Source organism: Aythya ferina (genome assembly GCF_964211825.1).
Source record: "Aythya ferina genome assembly, chromosome: 2".
Taxonomy (NCBI): domain Eukaryota; kingdom Metazoa; phylum Chordata; class Aves; order Anseriformes; family Anatidae; genus Aythya; species Aythya ferina.
In genome coordinates this window covers 72645894-72665409 of record NC_140297.1, presented here as the reverse complement: position 1 = coordinate 72665409, position 19516 = coordinate 72645894, and the positions used below count along the sequence as shown (strand labels likewise).

The 19516-nt window shown below is 35.1% G+C and overlaps 1 protein-coding gene across 3 annotated transcripts in view; it reads left to right on the top strand.

Annotated features, from left to right (window-relative positions):
* The window catches only part of RETREG1 (reticulophagy regulator 1), a 64109-nt gene that overhangs the window by 33459 nt on the left and 11134 nt on the right, over nucleotides 1–19516 (top strand). For 2 of the 3 annotated variants that reach the window (XM_084508847.1, XM_084508848.1), the window contains exon 4: nucleotides 17922–18048. In XM_084508847.1, the coding sequence (XP_084364973.1) occupies nucleotides 17922–18048 (127 nt within the window). Of the gene's footprint in view, nucleotides 1–7630; nucleotides 7834–17921; nucleotides 18049–19516 lie in introns of those variants that run through there. The other variant, XM_084508849.1, reaches the window with a different exon arrangement.

Below are 19516 nucleotides of genomic sequence, written 5' to 3'. Positions count from 1 at the left end.
TGATGATTTATCCTTAATTTTGTAATGTCTGATTCAGGACTGATGACCTGGACTTTGATCTAGTGCTTGCAATTGCACTCACTGCTCTGTTGAGATATTCTTATGTTGCATCTAAGAATAAATCATTTAATAAGGCGGAAAACTGGCTCATATCCTCCTTTTCGTAGGATGGTGTCAGTATCGAAGTAATGGTGGGTTCTCTCAGCAAACTGTTAGCATATTAGCAAAATCATTTGGACCTGGGCATTTTTCGGTATTTAGCTATGAGTGTCATAGTAATATTAGAGATTCTGCAAAGCTGAGTGATTTCTTACTTTGAGTTAATTACATAGAGAAATACCATCCAAATATTCGCTTTTTCTTGGTATCTTAATGGCAGTTTGTTTTTTTGTTTGTTTGTTTGTTTGTTTTTTTGCAATGCTTTGTGCTGTGTTTAAGAGGTAAGTTAGAAGGCAACAAATTTCTCAGGTTTGTACCTTAACGCTTTGTGTCAACACCTTTGAAAAATATTTTAAAGTCTTCACATGTTCTTAAGTATTTTCTATCCTTTACCAATTCATTCAATGCAAGCTGATTTCATTGTATAAATATCTTGGTATTTGGTCTGCCTTAAGTATGGTTCACCTCTTTTCAGTGGCGGAAGAAATCATTGCTGAGAATAAGCAGATTCAGATTGCTACAAACCAAGAGAAACTGGTGGAGATGCAGGTTTCAAAATCTTGAGTATGTGCCTCAGAAAGAATTTTCATTTTAATGTGACTTAACTAAATTATAGATCATGATTGTAGATGAACTAGTATATAAGTACCTTTCTAGTCTTTAGGAAATTGGAAACGTGGTATAGTAAACAAAATAACAGCTTCATGAAATGGTGTGTAAGGAGGCTCTTCAAAAAAACTGGAAAAATATTCAGTTATCTTTACAAGTTGCTCAGATCATTGCTAGGTGACATATTAAGGTTTTTTTCTCCGAAATATGTTTCTTTTGTAGCTGTTTGAGATCCCATGGCCAAAAAGCCCCAAGGCAGTTGAGATTTTCAGCCTTAGTGGTAAGATCTTCTACCACCCTGTCTCCAGCTCCTCTGTTTGTCACACAACTCTAGCATGATCTATCATATTTGTCCTAGAGGAAGATTTGCTACATTCATGTGACTGAAGTGCAGTTACTTGCATTTTAAATGCTGTTGAAGTGTCTCTTACTTCCTTTAACTTTTCTTTCTGCTTATGTTCAAAAACTTGGAAATACTCTCATGCACAGTGGTGCACTATTATGCGTGCTTTATGTTGAAACACTAATATCTAACAGTTCGTTGTTCCTGATACAAGTCAGGTTTTGGTGTCTGTTGATAGTCATGTTGCTTTCATATTCCATTTTTTATGATTCTTTTAAAATGCATATTTATGTGCTTTGTTCTGTTGGGTAAATATTTCTTGCATGTGATAACATGTTTAGCTTTCTGAATGTTGCATATCTTTTTTCTGTCAAATCTGAATGTTGGCTTTGTTTTATTTTGTTTTGTTTTCCTGAATATGCAGCTTGTGATTTTTAAAATGCTGTAACAAATAGTTATTTTATCCAGGCATGAAGAAAGCTTCCTGCATAATATGCAGGATTCTATGAGGAAAGAAAAAAAATCTTGAGTGTATATTTTCTTTACTTTTGTTGGTCGTTTGTTGAAAGATCTTTTTTTTTTCCATTCCTAGTCTCGTGTACAGAAAACTATGCTTTGTGTGTAGTAGGTGTCTTAAGTTTTTTTTTTTTTTAGCACAACTCTTACTAGATTGAGGTCATACCTGGTATAATACTACAGCAAAGAACCTATTCAGCAGGTCTGTCTTGATGATTGTTCATTTATGCTTGTATGAAAGGTTTAATCTCTTCTAAAATAAGCTTCCTGTGTGTATCTTGTAGTGTATGATGAGATCTCAAAGTTAAGTAAATATAATAATATAATAATAATAATATAATAATACAAACAAATAATATAATTATAATAAAAAACATATCTAATTTGAATTTGTATTTAGAAAGAATTGGGACAGTTATTCAACAAATTTGGATGTTGAAAAACTGGAAAATTGGGTATGTATTTCAAATTGATAAAATACAGTAATATACTTTTTCATATGTTTGTGTGTGTATAAATGCATATATGTACATGCATGCATACACGCTTAAATGGAACCAGTCCATTCACTTTTCTATATTGAAAAAAGGGGAAAAAAATACTGTATTTTGGGGAACTTTGTTAATATTAATAAAAAGAAAAGTTTTCATACCAGTAACGTGCATTTCAAATGAGTTTAATCTTAAACATGCTTTTGAAATTATGGTAATTTTTAAACTTTTAAACAGAGTTGCTGAAAATAATATCAGCATAAACTATCTACAAAAAGTAAAAAGCTAGACTTCCTATTTCTTCTGGAAATCTCATCTAAACTATATATTTTTGTACTTTGATTTTATGCTATGAGTCAGTTGATTTTTTTTAGATAGTTTATAAATATACAGTATGATGTTGGTTATTTTTACTCACGTTATTAGAAGTGAGATGCACTCATAGCTGAATAATTTGAGCAGGGTTATACATTAAAAACACCCTCTTACTGTCTTCCTAGATGAGGAGAGACACAGAAGGCGGCAGTGATTGTGGCTAGTTCTGAAGCTGGTAGACAACTTACAGCATGACTAACTAAAATACTTCTAGGTTTGCAGACTAGGTGGGATACACAGTCTACCACACAGTGCCAGATTAACGTCCTTGTACTCCACACGGATGGTGTGTTGTCTTTTACCCACCTGCTGAAGTCCCTGAGCGTGTTCAGTACCTGAGTATGTAAAATCTACACTATTTCTGATCCTCTCAGCTACTCAGTAGCTGCATTCTTGTCTCTGTCAAGAATGTACACTTTTCTTCTCTTGATGATGACATCCTTTGAATTCTTCAGTGGCTGTCTATAAAATGAAAGTTTCATGCAGATGTCTACACTGTTTTTTGAGGCCATTTACTCAATGATTGTGATATATGTTCAGTCCAAATCAAATATGAGAACATAACAGGTAGGAATTCCTGATCAAGTAATATGTCAGGATGGCATCTGATATATGCACTAGCATATCTTTGGGAGGGTTTCTAAATTCATGTGTGTAAAGAGAGCAGTTACCAACAATCAAGGAAGTAGTGTGAAAGGTCTAAAGAAGAAGTTTTTTTTTTTTTTTTTTTCTTGAGGGTAATGTAGATGAACAGAAGTAAGGATCATTTCTTAAAGTTATCTAAATATAATGAAGAAGACTGTGTACTCTGGAAAGTTGTGTATACAACTGTGGTAATGAAGGCGAACTGAGTGTGAAGAGCAATTCACTCAAAAGGTAAAAATGTGACGATTAGTGTAATCAGTAAATGTAGTTGATTTTTTTTGATAGTCCTGTTAACACATCAGGAGCACGAAGTCTTCGAGACACTTTTTAGTGCCAGTAGATGGTAAAGTAGAAAAGAATTTAGAGATCTGACTGTAGCAGAAGAACTAAATGCATTTTCAATTTCTGTGTTCACTGTGAAAAGTTAGGAAGGTTCCTGTTACAGTAATCTTTAGGATTTCTTTCCTGTTAGAATAATCTTCAAAGAATCTATGGCAAACTGCAGCCTCACTAGAAGAGGGTGATAAACAGAATAATAACAAATAGTGTTAGGGCTCTACAGGAATTCAAAGATGAAATACTACAAGCTTTACGGTATACTGTATAACCAAGGCATTAGTTGTAATACACAATTATTAAAAAAAAAAAAAAAAAAAAGGTTATAGGGGTCACCTAGGCAGGTGTGGGCTGGTGATGTAGTCTGTACTGGGCAAACTGGTGGAATATGGAAGGAAACAACAACAAAAAAATAAACCGCTGGTTAAAGAGAATACTTTTGGGGAGAGGCAACCTTTATCTGAGAAAAGGGGAACCATGCTTCACAACTCTGTTCTTTAAAGTTTTAAAACAGCACATTTATAAGAAGAGCTGACCAATAAAGCCCAAAAGGCTGCTATAAGAGAAAAACTAGTTCTGAAGCTCTGCATAAAGTTATTAGTTTTGAACTGACTGTTCTCATTCAGAAATTAGATGCTTTGATCATAATGAATTGTCCCACAAAAATGTCAGTGTAGTAATTAGCAATTGCCAAAAACAAATTAGAATTGCTAAGAAAGGTACAGAGACAGAATAAAAATATCCTAACAATGAGGTGTAAATAGATGTCATGCCCTCACCTGGAATAACAATGTATGTTTCTGGTCTTTTCCATCTTAAATTGGTTACAGTATACATGAGAAGAGTTAGGAAAAGAACAGTGAAAATACAGATAGGGAAACAGCTTTTCCCTCCTCAGTTCTGTTATTCCTTGTTACTTTGAGTTTTCCACGTTGAAAAAGTTTAAAACAGATTTTTAACAGTTTTAATACCAGCTCTTTTCTAGGCAGCTCCACCTCACAATTCTGCAATTTCATCAAAAAGAATATAGTAAGGGTCTGTAAAAGTAATAGTGTGAAAATCTAATGTGACAGAGCTGTCATCTATCTGGTCCAGTAGATGTTCCTAGAAATCAGCCGAAGCTGGAAGTGGCTAGATTAGAGGAGCCAAAATCAGGTGATTTTTCAAAAAGCATACAGTTAATCTGCAGATGTCCTTCCTGCAAGATGTTATGAAATGTTATCACAGAATGAAAATCCACTGAGGAGAGCTAAAAATACAGACCTCACTGCTGGCTCTGGAAGCCCATGAGCCACCAGTTAGAGACTGGAAGAACATTTGGAGAAGGTAGCAATGCATTTTTTCCTAGGCTGTGCTTCTGAACACTGTTGGAAGTGCCAGATACACTTTGGCCTGATTCAGTACAGTAATCTTGTTCACCTGCTGCACATGTCCCACCCATGTGTATTTGAAGTCATTCTATTTCATCCATCTGTGAAGTATCCTGGAGCCATGCTGCTAGAAAAATCCAGTTTGGTCAATACAAGCTCTCATTCCCTTGTGTATGGAAGATGTAAGACTTAAAAATAAATAAATAAATAATATGATGAATTTTCTAGATGGTGGACTTTAAGATACTAGGCAAAATACTGTCATTACAATACTGTTAACTGCTTACTCATACTGTTTTGCAAAAATGATGAGCACTGAAATCAGTAGAGTAGTCCATGAGTGCTTTATAAATGCTCTGCTTTCAAAGTAGTAGGTCCTTGACATTTCAGTTAGATACTCATTTGGTAGACAGTTTGGAACCAAATCTATCAATAAATAGAGTGATAATATCCTCCAGGATAGGGGAAGAGTTCTCAGGAATTGTAAATTGTGAAACATTTTTCTGTTGCAGTGATGAGCGCTGATAAGGTTCTGTAAAAATAGTAATTTTTATCAGACCATGACAAGGGAATGAAGAGTACTAGAAAAAAGTACTAGAAGAGTAGGGATTATAGCAAGGTCCAATACTGATATGCAGGGATAGACACAATACTGAAGTCTCTTCAGGTTACACATGTGGCCATCAAATACATTAAAAAGGGTCTGGTGCCACAATAAAATGCAGGTGGCTACATTAAACTGTATTGTAATGCATATAAAGAAACAAGAGAAATTAAAGTTTTACAGAAGGCTTAGTTGTGCTTTCATTTTTGATGCTACGTTTACATTTTGAATGTTGCTTTTGCATGTTTGCAGATTTCAGTTATTTGTTTTTATTCTTTTCATACTTGTTAGACTTCAGAATTTTGATCTCAAAATGAAACTTACAGATAAAAATTTTGCTAAGGAATGTTTAGAGTTAAGCAGTTCTATTGTTTCAGGGTAATCTAGAAGAAACTAATTACTAACACAACTCTAATTATTTCAGCTATTCAGATGAAAAAATAAAAATATTCAAATAAGCAGGCATAGTTTGTCATGGAATGTCTCTGAGTAGGACATGGCTTCTGTTTATATATGAAACAATAAATCATTAAGGTTTTCAATATATATACATGTATGTATGTATATATATTTATATATATACATATAATAATTCAGAATTAGGATTTTATTCCTGTTTTTAGTCTCCCTCTTTTCTGTTTAAAGTCCAGTAGGACTAAACCATTACAAGAACAACATGTCATACAAAAGGTTGAGGAAAGGTATGGATACAGAAGATTGGATGGGATTAAGAAAAGAAGAAAACTGATGAGAACGCTACATAGTAAAGTAACAGTAAATGCTAATAGTAAAGTAAGTTGTTCTTCAGACACCCAGTGTTCCTTTTTTGTTTTGTTTACTCACCATTTACTGAGATCACTTCATTAATTCAGATACTTGCAAAGTAAATATGAATCATACAATTTAAATTAATAGATCTCTGATTATGCTGTTTTGGGAATTTTTGCAATTTTTATTTAGATCTTACTATATGTTTTGACGCATTTTATATAGAAATAAGAAGAAAAGATATGGTCGCTTGTGGTTTTGAAAGTTAAGCAGCATCCAGCTGTATGACCCACAATGCATCAAGTACAGCTTACCAAACTGAGGATACAGGGTGGTTATTTGTAATCTGCCATGCCTTTGTTCCAGCTTTATTTTTTTATCTTTAAGATGTGAGATTCACAGGACAATTCTTACATGCTGGACAGGCAGATCTAAGCCTAAGTCTTGGTGTGGACTCCCTTATAGAGAAAAAAAAAATCCATGTGAGGGTCTTTGGATGGGATAATTGTTTGAAACTATACAAAGAACAGGTCAGGCTGTTTAATGGAAGAAAGATGCTGTGCAAAGGAGCAGTGCTGAACAACATAAATACGTGACCCCTAGAGTCTTGGACTGCACTACAAAGCTTCATCAGCACAGATAAGGTGGCAGGGGTGTTGAAAATTAATAGAAACATAGCTGGTGTAGCTGGAGTGACAGAATCCCTGTCATGCGTGCAGAAAAAAGTGATATGAGGAAAGTGATTTTGTCAGTTCACCTTAGGTTGTTCACAAAGAGTTTGGAAGTATTTTGGCAGAAAGCCTCCACCTGTCGGCATGCTTTCATTTCTGAGAGGACTGCCAGTATAATTTGCCACTATACCTATGACAGCTGAGACTGCTTGTGGCAGACAAGTTTGGAATCAGAACTTAAAACTAATGCAATTAATCATTAATAAAAACTTCTCTTCCTAATCCTTATTTTAAAAGAATTGCTAAGTTTTTATTTCGGCTGTGAATTTAGTCAGCGGAGAAAAATTTTGCTTGTTCTGTCAGGTTGTGACTGGCACTTTGTGGGAAGTAAAAATAGAAATTTTTACAGTTACAGTAAGCTCTTCACTCTTACATTTTCTAAATGTGCTACTTTAAAGCTCTGTGCTGTTTAGCTTCGTATCATTTTGGTTTATGCTCGCTTGCACCTGAGCAAATGGGAGACACTGAGGAAGAATTCCAGTGGAAGCAGAAAAATAAGATGTAATAACTGGGTGGTGATTCTCTCTCACATGACCCAAAGAAAAAAAAAATGTTGTGCTCTTGGCTGTGCTTGCTACTAAACACCCTGTCATAGTGTGCGAGGTGAGTCACGACTTGTTTATTTATAGCATTGGCCAATCAACGCAGAACACTCCGAACTTCATTCAAGACAAGCAGACACTTAGGATGTGTTGTAAACATTTGCTCTCTGAGCGAGGAGCTTTTCTCCACTGCAAACAGAACAGGTTCCTGGTGTGGTGCTTCTAAAACACAAAACAGACTAGAAGATCTTTGCCTGGATTATCTAAATTGGTAGAGAGTGGGAGACGTAATTTCTTTTTACGTCTGAAATGCCAGACAGTGAGGATCTGGGACAAGATGAAAGGTACTGTAAATTGATTCTGATGGCCTTTTTGTACAACATAAAATAAACCAAGGGTTCCTGTAATTAATCTGTATGATGTCCTAAGTTTTCATACTAGTTCTAAGATCAGTTTGCTATTTGTTATAACAGATCATCTAGTTCTTGAGAGCTTTGCCTCTAATGCTAATCTAAGGCTTCTTACAAGAGAATAATTGAATCTTAACATATACATAGAGGCTAAATTGCACAAGTCTTGTATAATTCTTAAACTAAATCCAAATGGAACAAAATACTGGGTGATTTCTACTTTGTCCCAGCCATGGGACAGCTTACAAGTCTCAAAATGTCAGAGAGGCAAATAGTTTATATGGAGCTGCATACTGACAGAACCATAACTCATTAGTAGGAGATAGGGCACTGTGTCCCTTTGTGGTATGCCTGTTGTTTTGAAGTTTAATTTTTATCTTAATAAAACCAACAGCCAGGACAAGAATAAAGTAGTTGGACGTAAAACTTCACAGCAATTTAAGAAATATGGTTTTCTCAAATGTGATCTAATATGTTCCTATGGAAATAAATGTGCTAATTAAATTTAGCTAAGTAGATTTTAAAATAGATATTTTAAAAGCAGATGTTATTGGTGTTTTGCTATGACAGAGTTTATAATTTAGATTTCTTAAAGTCCAAACTGTCTTTCCATAGTTAAGATTTTCACTATCTTGATGCTAATTAAAATGTTGACTCCAAAACAGCATTAATAAATGCTTGATACTGGGGGAAGAAAAAATAAGTCCTGTATGTGGAAGTAGACTTTTTTAGAGGTTAATTTAAAAGAAAGTAGTACGTATAGGCAAATAGAAGAAATTGTAAGAATTAAAAGTGAGCATTCCATTATGTCTTGGGACTTAATTTCTTCTTTTTATATTTAAATTTGAACATTGTGGATGTTTTTCCAATATGTATGCATTGTTGCAGGATGGGTGAAATACAGAAAAAAAATATTTCTGGTGTCTGTTGTAGATCAGATAGAAGAGCATTGTCACCTAACTGGATGAATGTGGGTGAATGGATCCCCAGTAGCATAATTGGGTCTTCGCAAGGGTGGGGTCACCTACGCATTTCCGTTTGCAGGGATCTACGTTGTGCCCTATATATGACATAGGTACAAAGTAATTGTAGCACAAGGTAGCACTTCTTTTTTCCTTTTAATGAAATGTTTACTAATTATGTGATAGCCACGGAAGTGTTAATTGCTATGCATTAAAAACTGTTTAGCTGGATCTCCAGTTTGTTAAACTGCGTATTTTTCAGTACAGGAAAACAGCAATATATATGACATATTGAAAAAGAGGATTCAGATCATAACCACTTCTATACATATATGCATATTATACATGTATATGTGTTTGAATTGATTTTATGAAGGATATACATCATGTCCTTCCTTGGAAATGTTTAATGAAATACAAGATTGGAGATCTTATCAACTGAGAAAAACAAAATCATAATTTTGATTTTTTTTTTTTTTTTTAAAGTGTTCATCAGTATGCAAATGGAGAGGCAATTTCTATGCAAAACATACACACTTTGTCATACATAACTTCCTTTGTTCACAATTATTTCTCTGTAACAGGTTTTGGCAGTAAAAAATGAGATAATACTAGGCCCAAAACCATTAAGAACTTCTTATTTTATGAATCAAAGCTGAAAAAGGACAAACATTTCTAAAGCAGTGACCTGAAAAATCATGATAATAAAGCCTGCTCTCCCCATTTATCATTTCTGAAACTACCTTTGAATTAACCATAGTTCCTCATCCTTTGCTATTGACAAATAAGGATTGAGAAAATAGTCTAATCAAAAGGTTCTAATTTTTCTGGAATTAATTTGTCTTTTTTTTTTGTCTTTGTGATAACAAGTAGGATATAGCTCAGGATCATGTTTACAGATGTTCTAATGAGATTTTGTAGAGGTCAGAACATTTTAGTCCAAGTTAAACAGGAAGGAATAGGAGGAGGAGCTATGGGAGCTGTACTGGAGCAGTATGGGAACTGTACTACAGCAGTGCGTCTTAGGGTTGCAGAAGAAGATATATTAATGTAAATGCACGGATAATGGGGTAATTTTGAGGGCACGGAGAATGAAAGAGCTATTGTTTTATATATTTTTAAATTTTTGGTAGAAGTTATAGAATCAGCTTTGCTTGCTGATTGGTTTCAGTATGCTGCAATCCTCGTACTCCTCAGATAAAACCAAATACTTCATATATCCTCTCCTCTCCCATGCTTGAAAATATATAATACTATGTCACCGATGTGTGTTTCAACATTATAACATCATCATTAAAGCTGTGGCATTGGTCAATAGTTTGTTATTCATACTGTGAATCTAAATATATAATAACCAAAGGAACATAGCACAAATACTTCATAGTAAGGATAATAAAAAGGCTTAAGAGTTGTGAAGATCAGGTACCCACTCGTATCTTCTGTACTGTTTTGTCATATGATCCCAGGCAGATAAAGAACAGCGAGAAAAGATGTGGTCAGAGGTCAAGGATTGAAGTAAGGACATAAAGACAATGTTTTCCCAATTATACACAATAGTTGGTGTAGGATAGCATAATTTATTAAAAATAATAATAATAAAAAAAAAAGACAATTCATGAGGAATCTTAATGATGGTCAAGAATGTATTAAAGTTTCTATGAATGCTTAGTTCTGAAGTGGTAGAAGCCCATGGCTGTATGTGCTTAAAAGAGGTACTGAAGTGTAACTAACTGTATTAGAACAATGTCTTTGTTGTTCTAATTGCTATCATGTGCTCCTTATTGAAGAGGATGATGCACTGAACTGTTAGCCAGGAACCTTTTCTGACTTGGATAAAAATGAGAGGTAGCTGTCATTTTTAACTATATTTTAAAACGGTTATTTTAGAATTATAATCTCAGTCCATGACCTCAACCAATACATGCTTAGGCTTAGAGAAATTGAGATCCAGTTTAAAGTCAAGTCTGCATGTTATTTCATTACTGATTTGTAATAACATAAGAATACTTGTTTCTGCTGCTAATGTTATTTAATAAAGTGGGAAGCCTTTGATTTCCTTTTATGACTGAATTGAATGCACAGACATAGGCAATGGATGGTAAGCTCATGCCAGGAAGTTGCAGTAATGCAATAATGTAAATGGTCACTAGTTCATACTGTATGCATTGAAACCCACTGAAAACAATCAGAATGACATTCTTCACAGAAAGAGTTAAAACTGTGATACCCCCCCAAAAGTTATGATGTTCTTGCGGGTTAAAAGTATTCTTTGTTTGGCACTTGAAAATGCAATTTTCCTTTTTTGTGCAGCTGCTCTGCAACTCAAGGAATGCTCAGCTCATCTTTCCTAGCTGTTTGACTTTGAGAGGCCTTGAACTAGAAGTATCCCAGCTGAAGAATGTGGAGGCTGAAGAAGAAAATGAGTTGCGTTTGTGAGAAAGGGTTAAAAGTGTTGTCCTTGAGGGGGAAAAAAAAATATATATATATATATAAAAAAAAAAAAAAGCTTCCAGCATATGGGCAGAGTTATTTTAAACGACTTTATGCTTCTGTTGACAGAAATATAACTTATTCACTTTTCTAAACAAAAGTAGTGTGATAGAAATGCCTCTTCTGCATGACCAGCTTCTGTCACAAATGCTGACCTGGAAGATCCTAGCACTTCTGATGTTTTAGTAAAAATAAAACAGCCCATATAGAATAGTAATAACATTGTAGACTTTTCTAAATAGAAAACAAGTCTATAAAAGTATTGGTGCGACACTAAAAGACTCATTTTCATGCAAAGATGCGTTTAAGGAATCTATGCTGATGTAGTAAATCATGACTTTGGGCTAAGCACTTGACTGTCAGATCGCATTTCACATTTTGGATGACCTCAAACTGGAGTAGGTGGCATTCTTCTCAGGAGAGCTGGATGAGAGTAGTGTGGACCGAAGGAAGTGTTTCCTGTGAGAGATGACCTGTCAGCTAGCTTAGAAGAGTCTGTGTAGAGAAGCAGGACAGTGGAACACCCCAAATTTTAGTAGGAGTGCATTTCTGTTTATTTAGCAGGGCACTCAGCTAAAAGCATAGTAGAATACATGTATGCTGCATTGAAGAACTTGTGTACTACAGTTACCTTGGGGAAAAACACGAGTTAACCGGTTGCATCCAATCGTTAAAAAGAATATAGCTCCTTGACAAGACTTCCTAACACCTCTGATGTTATACTTGAGTATAAGAGAGAAATGCATCCACCCCAAAATAAAATCCTAGTAGTCATTTGTTTCTGTTTTTACCTCAAGCAGCCTATAGGACAAGATGAGATCGCCTATCGCTCTGGAGAACACTTGAGTGTTTCTCAACTCTAGTTGAAGTCCCTGGAGTGAACACTTAAGTTTTTTTTAAGACAAGTTTTTCTGAACTAGCCGTATAAGGGGGGGGAAAGGATCTTCGTTTATATGATTGATATGGTTTAGCAGCACAGCAGTGGCGAGTTGTTCACACATCAGTTGAAGAGAATAAAATACCATGATGACTTTAGTGTAATACACTGTGCAGGAAGCATATAGAGTTAGGGATGAAAGGTTGCTTATATTTTATTGTGTTGATAGTCATGTGTTGAGCAGTCTGCTCTGCAGTCCACTGAGAAAAAACACATCTAGCCTTGTTAAATGCTGATCGTTTAAACATATTTATTGTACAGTAATATTACCAAAAATATTAATGGTCAAGAAATAAAAAGGGACACGTGTTACTGAAAGCAGTGTAAGAAGACCATTTTCCGGCTGCTAATTGCATATCTTCCCTTCAAAAAAAAAAAAAAAGTAACAGTAAAAAGCACAAATCTGAAGTGTCCGAAGAAGATGGATGAAATTAGAGGGAAAATAGTTTAATGTTTGAGCAGCCACGTTGCATATTAGACTGGGACATGTTAGTTACTTTCTAAGGCTGAAAAACATATTCTTCAGCTTCAGTGTAAAAGGAGAATCTGTTTTATTAACTTTGTGTGTTTCAGAGATACTAAGTGTGCCGAAGCTTTAGCATTGAAAGGATGTTGAGTGTGCTTGGTTAAAGGATATGTTTGCCCCAATATTACACTGAGCCTGTGCAGCACTTAGAGAGATTAGCAGTGGGAAATAAAGTGTGTATGGATTATCTACAAGATGGAGAGATTTCTCTAAGAAAAGTGTAATGGACTTTATGTTACAAAGTGTTTAGATGAAGATTCTCACTGAAGTCTGAGAACAGTATATTCCTTGCTGCTTGTTGTGTTCCCCATTCTTTCAATTACATGTGTAATCCTTTCATGGAGTTCTTTGAAGAAAGTAGAATTCTACATGGTGCCCCAGTGATTCATTTAAATTGCAAGTTTTGTTGACTTTATTCATAAGCACATGACACAAAAATAATTACTTTCATACACTTAGGTATTGTATAGGATCCACAAGTGGCACAGGATAAAACAGAATTCTGCATATTTGCCTTTTAAATTAGACATAGGTTATTAAGACGCTATGCTGTGAGCTCAGTGGTTTTTGCTACTATGTCTTTCCACATAGTACATACAGCATTCACAAATTTGGTATATTGTATTACAATAAGGCTAATCAATGTTACATTATTTTCTACCACACAGTTCAGTGGTAGATTTTAGAGATCTTGTCATTTGTTCTTAATTACAATTAATGGTAAATTTGTGCTTTTTACACTATTATAGATTTTGGAGAGAGAGGGATGGTTCTTTTCATTTTGAGTATGTGGTCACCTGAAATTTAAATTACAGGGGTGGGAGGGGCACATTTAGGTATCATTCACAAACTTTTTTTTTTTTAAATCTAAATACTGCTTCATATCCATTACTCTGTACCTTAATAATTTCAAAGATGATCTTTAAAATATATTTTTGGCACAGGTATAAAATGTTTGCTTCAAAGAAGGGTAACTGCATCATTATAATCATTCCCTTTTGCACTGTGGAACTTCCTTTCCTCTCAGGAGAGAACTGTGGAAACTCTGAAAAAGTGAAACTTTGTGTTTCAGTTTTGATAGTAGTTTACATACTCAATTTCATTTGTTCAAGCTTTATACTTAACTCCTGATTGCCTCCGAGGTTTGTCCTTAGATATCATGTCCCTTACAGTTGTGTCATTTTATCAGATGTTTATCCTCTGAAATGATAATAAACACTGCTTGGAATTAGATTTCTATAAACTCTAGGTGTTTTTTTTGTTGTTGTTTTAATGCCAAATACAAAATAGCCACATTGCCTATATTTTGATTTACATATTTTTGGTAATTTAAGATCGAGCTCTTCCACCTTGACAAATAGATTTTAAGTTCCATTTAAAATTACAGACTCTGCACAGGTTTGCAGCGTGTGTGTTTACAGCTGGGAAATCAAGCAGGTTTAGAAGCTCTGTAATTATTGCCTCCTCTGTTTATGTAGGTGCAATCCTTCAGTTGCCACATCATGTCTACTTGTGCCTGCTGCAGTTCTGAGTAGTGTATATACGTGAAGATACATATAAAACTGTGTACACATAATTTAAAAAAATCCAGCTCATCACGGAGAGATCTTTAAACCAGTAACATGAGAGCTACTGACCTTTCTGAGAGAAATGTGATGGGGCTTTACTTGAACAGATGTCTAGATACAAAATGAGAGCATGACACCATCAGTCATTTTTAGAGAATGTAATGCTAGTGACTCTTCTGGCCAGCGTTTGTGACTGTGATGAGTTGAAGCATCTGGGGAGAGAGGTGTGTTTTTTTTTTTTACAGCTACTAGGTAACAGTTTACATATTTGCTCAGTTTTAGAAATGATGTAGTAGTTAGTCAGAAGGATGTGAGTAATCAATTTTCTCTCTGAATATCTTAATCTTATTGGCAGTAGCTTAAACATGGAAGTGTAGTACTTAATTTAAAAGTCAATGTAAGTAATGAGAGTATAAAATGTTACTGTCTCTAAAGGGTACACAGAAAACTTTGAAGGTGTTCAGAGTTGGCGACTTACATGTGTGTCCCGTTGGCTACTTACTTAGGTGTCCCTTTGAGGAGTTCGAAAATCTATTTTGGCGGGAAGGATAGGGTTCACGTTTAAGTAATTTATTAAGGTACTGTAAGTAACATCGTGCTGAAGTACTTTATGTTCTTGATTGACTGATGTCACGGTCTTGCATTTCACGTTACACGTCTGCAACACTTCATGGATCTTTTTAGTTTTTGTCTTTAAATTTGATGACCGAAAACATGATTTTCTGGAGTGTGCTTTGTTAAGTGTCCATTTGATCTAATGCAAGTTTAATCTCTATCTGTTTCCAAAAGAGCATGCAATAACTTCTCTACCCTTGCATACATACGAGTGTACACTGTACCCCCTTCTTTCTCTCTTGCTCCCTCTTCACCAAGATCTCTGCTGCTGCCCCCTTGCTCCAGCCCTCTGCATCACACTGCCACTCAAGTGAGCTCTGGGGAAAAGGGACAAGAGGAACAGAAGTTACCAGGGCTTACAGCTGGTGGGAGATGCAAGCAACAAGAAGCTGCATGTGCATCTGGCTGTTGCACTGAGGATTCGCAAGCCAAGTCACTTACATTTCTAGTTGCCTACGATCAGAACAAGACCTAAAACTGTCACTGGTGTTCCTCATAACATAGAAGTGTGGCTGTAGCAGAACTGACAACGATGCATCGCGGTTTCTTGTGGCTTAATGCTACAAGAAACTGCCAAGTATTCTTTTGCAAAGCAAGCTTAATAGTGGATTTGTAATGCTTTGAAGCCAACTTCACCTGTACAGTCCAGTCCTCCAGCTTGGTTTCTCCTTTGTTAATGCACCACACGCAGACCACAGAATCAAAGCATCTAGCAATACACTATATCTGAGCACTGCAGCTTCATTATCCTTTCAATTTGGCAGAAGAAAGTAGTATTAACAACCAAGAGAAGCAACTCCAAAGAACTTACCCCGTGCTTGTTGTTTTTCTGCATAATTTGCTTGTTTGACATGTCATTATTTAATACTCTCTGTGCCTTGTAGTATCTCCTTCTCATTGCTGTACGTGAAAATAGTCTGCATTTTTATTGTAGCTTATGCCTTCATCTTTTTTCTTTTTTTCTTTTTTTTTCCCTGATTAATTTTTAACAGTAATAACTATATGTAACTGCCCTGTGTATTTCAAAACTGTTTTGAGAGCAGCACCAGCCTTACCCATTTTCTCTCTTCCATTAAGTTCCACTTTAACTGCAAACAGTTTTAAATAAAGGATAGCAGCAAAGTCTGTGAAATGATTTTGTAATTCATAATATTGTAACAATACTACTTTTCAGGCAACTCTTAAAGTACATTATCAGTGCTGCAGAGTGGTTTACAAAAGCTAGAAGCAATGTTTCTTTCAGGAGAATAGCACATCCATAAAATGACATTCTCGTAAGACAAAGACCGAATATGGTGCTTTTCTCAAGCCTCTAATTATCAGAGAGGATGGGAATTGAGATTTGTATTGTGGATGTGTGGATGATAAAGTTCCGTGTAACATTCCTAATCCCTTCTGCTGGGTTTCTGCAGTGTTCTTCTGAAGCTATTTAATGTTTTTAGCTACATCCTACATCGTCTGTCAGAGGAAAGCACCTGCATGCAGTGCCATGTATGGCTGGCAAATGTGTTGCATTTTCTCAATATTGCAGTATTTGTTCTGTCCAAGGTATGAGATTCTTGTCCTGTGGCTTTCAGATACACTACTTAAAATTGTTTGTGGTTTTTCTTAATGAAAAAAAAAATCTCACTGAATATTCAGTAATGTAAGAGGTAATCACACTACTTCAATACTATGGCAAACACTGTATTATAATAAATACTAGAATAACACCAGGACTAGGGCAACAGTTTGGGTTTAAACTTCGATCAGTTTTACACCGTGGTTGAAATACTAGTTTTTCTAAAAGCTGTGTTTTGTGCTTCTCTATGCATTGTGACAGTTTGAATATTGCCTCCCCTCCCTTTAATGCTATTCAAGTTCCGTATAAAATGGCTTCTAAACCTCACTCGGACGCTGCTGTTGCTGTATCACCACCTTGTGGCGAAGTTGCTGTACACAGCTTGCATGCACGTTGTTGGCGAAGTTAAATAGAGGCAGAGAAAAAAATATAAGTTTTCCAGATTTTGGCTGAAATGATAGTTACAGATTTCAAGGAGAACTGACCTTTTGCTGAGACGTTGGATTTGAAATTCAGAGGAATTTCATTTTTTTTTTTTTCTTTTTGTCATTTTACAGAATAGAAGTGGTATACCTTTGGGGTTATCGACTGTAAATGTATAAATGGCAATTTGTTTTTTTGTTGGGAAAAAAGTGAAATACACATTTCTGCATAGAGTTAGCTACCATTTGCATAGTTTCATTATTAATCTGTGACAGGAAATCTGGGGTAATAATGTAATCCAAAACCTTTCTTTACATTTGACATTACAGTGTAATAAACCCATTGTAATGTAGCCCATGCGTGGGCTACGTTATTTTACGTGCTATTATGATTCATTGATCAAAGCTGCTGCTAATTCAGGCCACTTGACCCTTTTAATAACTGTTTTTTCAGTGAGTGCCAGGTTAGTTTGTCCTGCATGCTGACAAAACTGGGTGAAAAGTAGTAGCAAATAACCACAGCCCTGCTAAGAAGAGCAAATCAGAAGATTATCTTGTTAGGAATAATCAATATATCTCTTTTAGTCTGTGCAATTATATGTGTAACTTTCCAGTAAATCACCCTTCGAGTTCCAGCCCATTTTCCTTCAACCTTTATCTCGTTGTGCTGTGTAAGTAACCCTGTTGCTCTTGCTAGGGAGGTGTGCATTGCAACTCCCAGTGTGGTGCACTGAGAATAGAAAGGGTAGACAAAAGCAACCCTGACTTTCAACAGAAAATCCAGAATGCTTGTGAATTCTTATACCTTTTACAACATGTAAAGAAAAAAATATATAAAATACATGTATATCATGGTTGGCTTAGAAGCTGTTTTTAACCAGCTCTAATTTTCTTATGAGCTACAACCAAAGTTGTTGGGTGTTTGTGTTTGTTTTACTTAGCTGGGAAGTCATCAGTTCCAGGCAAGACTACAGACTCAGAATAAATCAGTGCATTTCAGAAACACTGATGAATTTATTTGTATTTCTTCAAGAAATGTCCCACTTCAAGGAACAAAACCCTGGCAAGGTAAGCACTTCCAAGTAAGAGTAATAATTTGATACCATTTGATACAAAAGTGGAAGAAAAAAAAAAAAAAGAAAGAAAAACAATGAAAAGCAAAACACACACATTCAGTCATGAATTTCTGCTAAGTGCTACCTGTGCAAATCACTGGTAGGTAAACAGCAAGAAAAAGTGCCCACAGTAAAGTTTATTACAATATAGTTCCTTGTCTTTTAGCTGCTGGAACCTCACCAGCCTTTTTATGGAAAGGCAATTTAAAACATCATGATTTAATAATAATTTGCAAAACAAAACCAACCAAACAAAAAGCTCTTAAACGTGCCTGTGTTTTTTCCAAATAATTGTAGTTTTCAGAAATAGCTGTATTATATGCATTATGTGATAGAATTCTTCATATTTTATTCTGATAATTTTTTCTTCTATACAACTCTAGTTGTTTTTTTTTTTTTCTTTTTTTTTTTTTTTCTCTAAGTCTGGAAAGACTGAGCTGGAGAACCCCATTTCATGAAGAGGCAAGCAAGAATAAGGCTTATTCTTTCCTAATAGGAAGAAGATGATTATGTAGTTGTAGCCCAACATGAGACAGCTTTCTTTTTTAAAGAAAAATGTAAATCATGTAGCAGTATGTAATGGCAATAGTACTGGAAAATGTAAATTTAATTTTTACATTCGTATTGCCAAATATAAAAATGTAAAATAAGAATATTTTCTTTCCCTCTTTTGATCACAATTAACTTTGGTACAAAATCTTTCATGAATTCCAACCGTTCAGAATTAGCAAAATAGAATTATGTAGTAGTGCATGCAAATATTAGGAGTTTAGAGTGAAAGTGCAGATCAAGCAAAAGGATCAAATACATTTCAAAGATGTATGAATTACACAAAAAGTGATGATGTGGCTTAGATAATAAAGTTATGATTAAAAGAAGTGGGTGTGTACTGAGGTAAGGAAATGTGTTGTCAGTATACACTGTACTATAATTTTGTCCTGTAGTAACATGACGAAGTAACTGTATCTTTAAGATATATCTAATCGTGAGTTAGAAAAGCTTACTTTCACAACATTTTCCTTTCTTTTTCCTGACCTCATTCTCTGAGACGTGTCACTACTTTCTAATTTTGAGCAAATTAGACACAGGTGCTGTGTGCAAAATTGTTGTAAACTTCGAACAGATCGGGTCTGTATTCAGCATTGTACGTTTCAGAAAGATACACTTTATGTCTCAGTCACAGCAGAGGTTGAATATCAGGTTTTATGTTTAAAATTCAGCTCAGTCTTGTCCTAATGGGGATGTGGAGTGTCCAACAGCCATCAAGAGAATGTATCCTTGGATGAACCACTCAAGGATACTTACTCTCATTTGAGAGAGAAAATAACACAACTGTACTACTCATAGGAAGGGTTTCTTGGTTTTTGAAAGCATGCAGCAAGTACGCATTTTGTAAAATTGCAGTTAGTGATTTGTTTTGT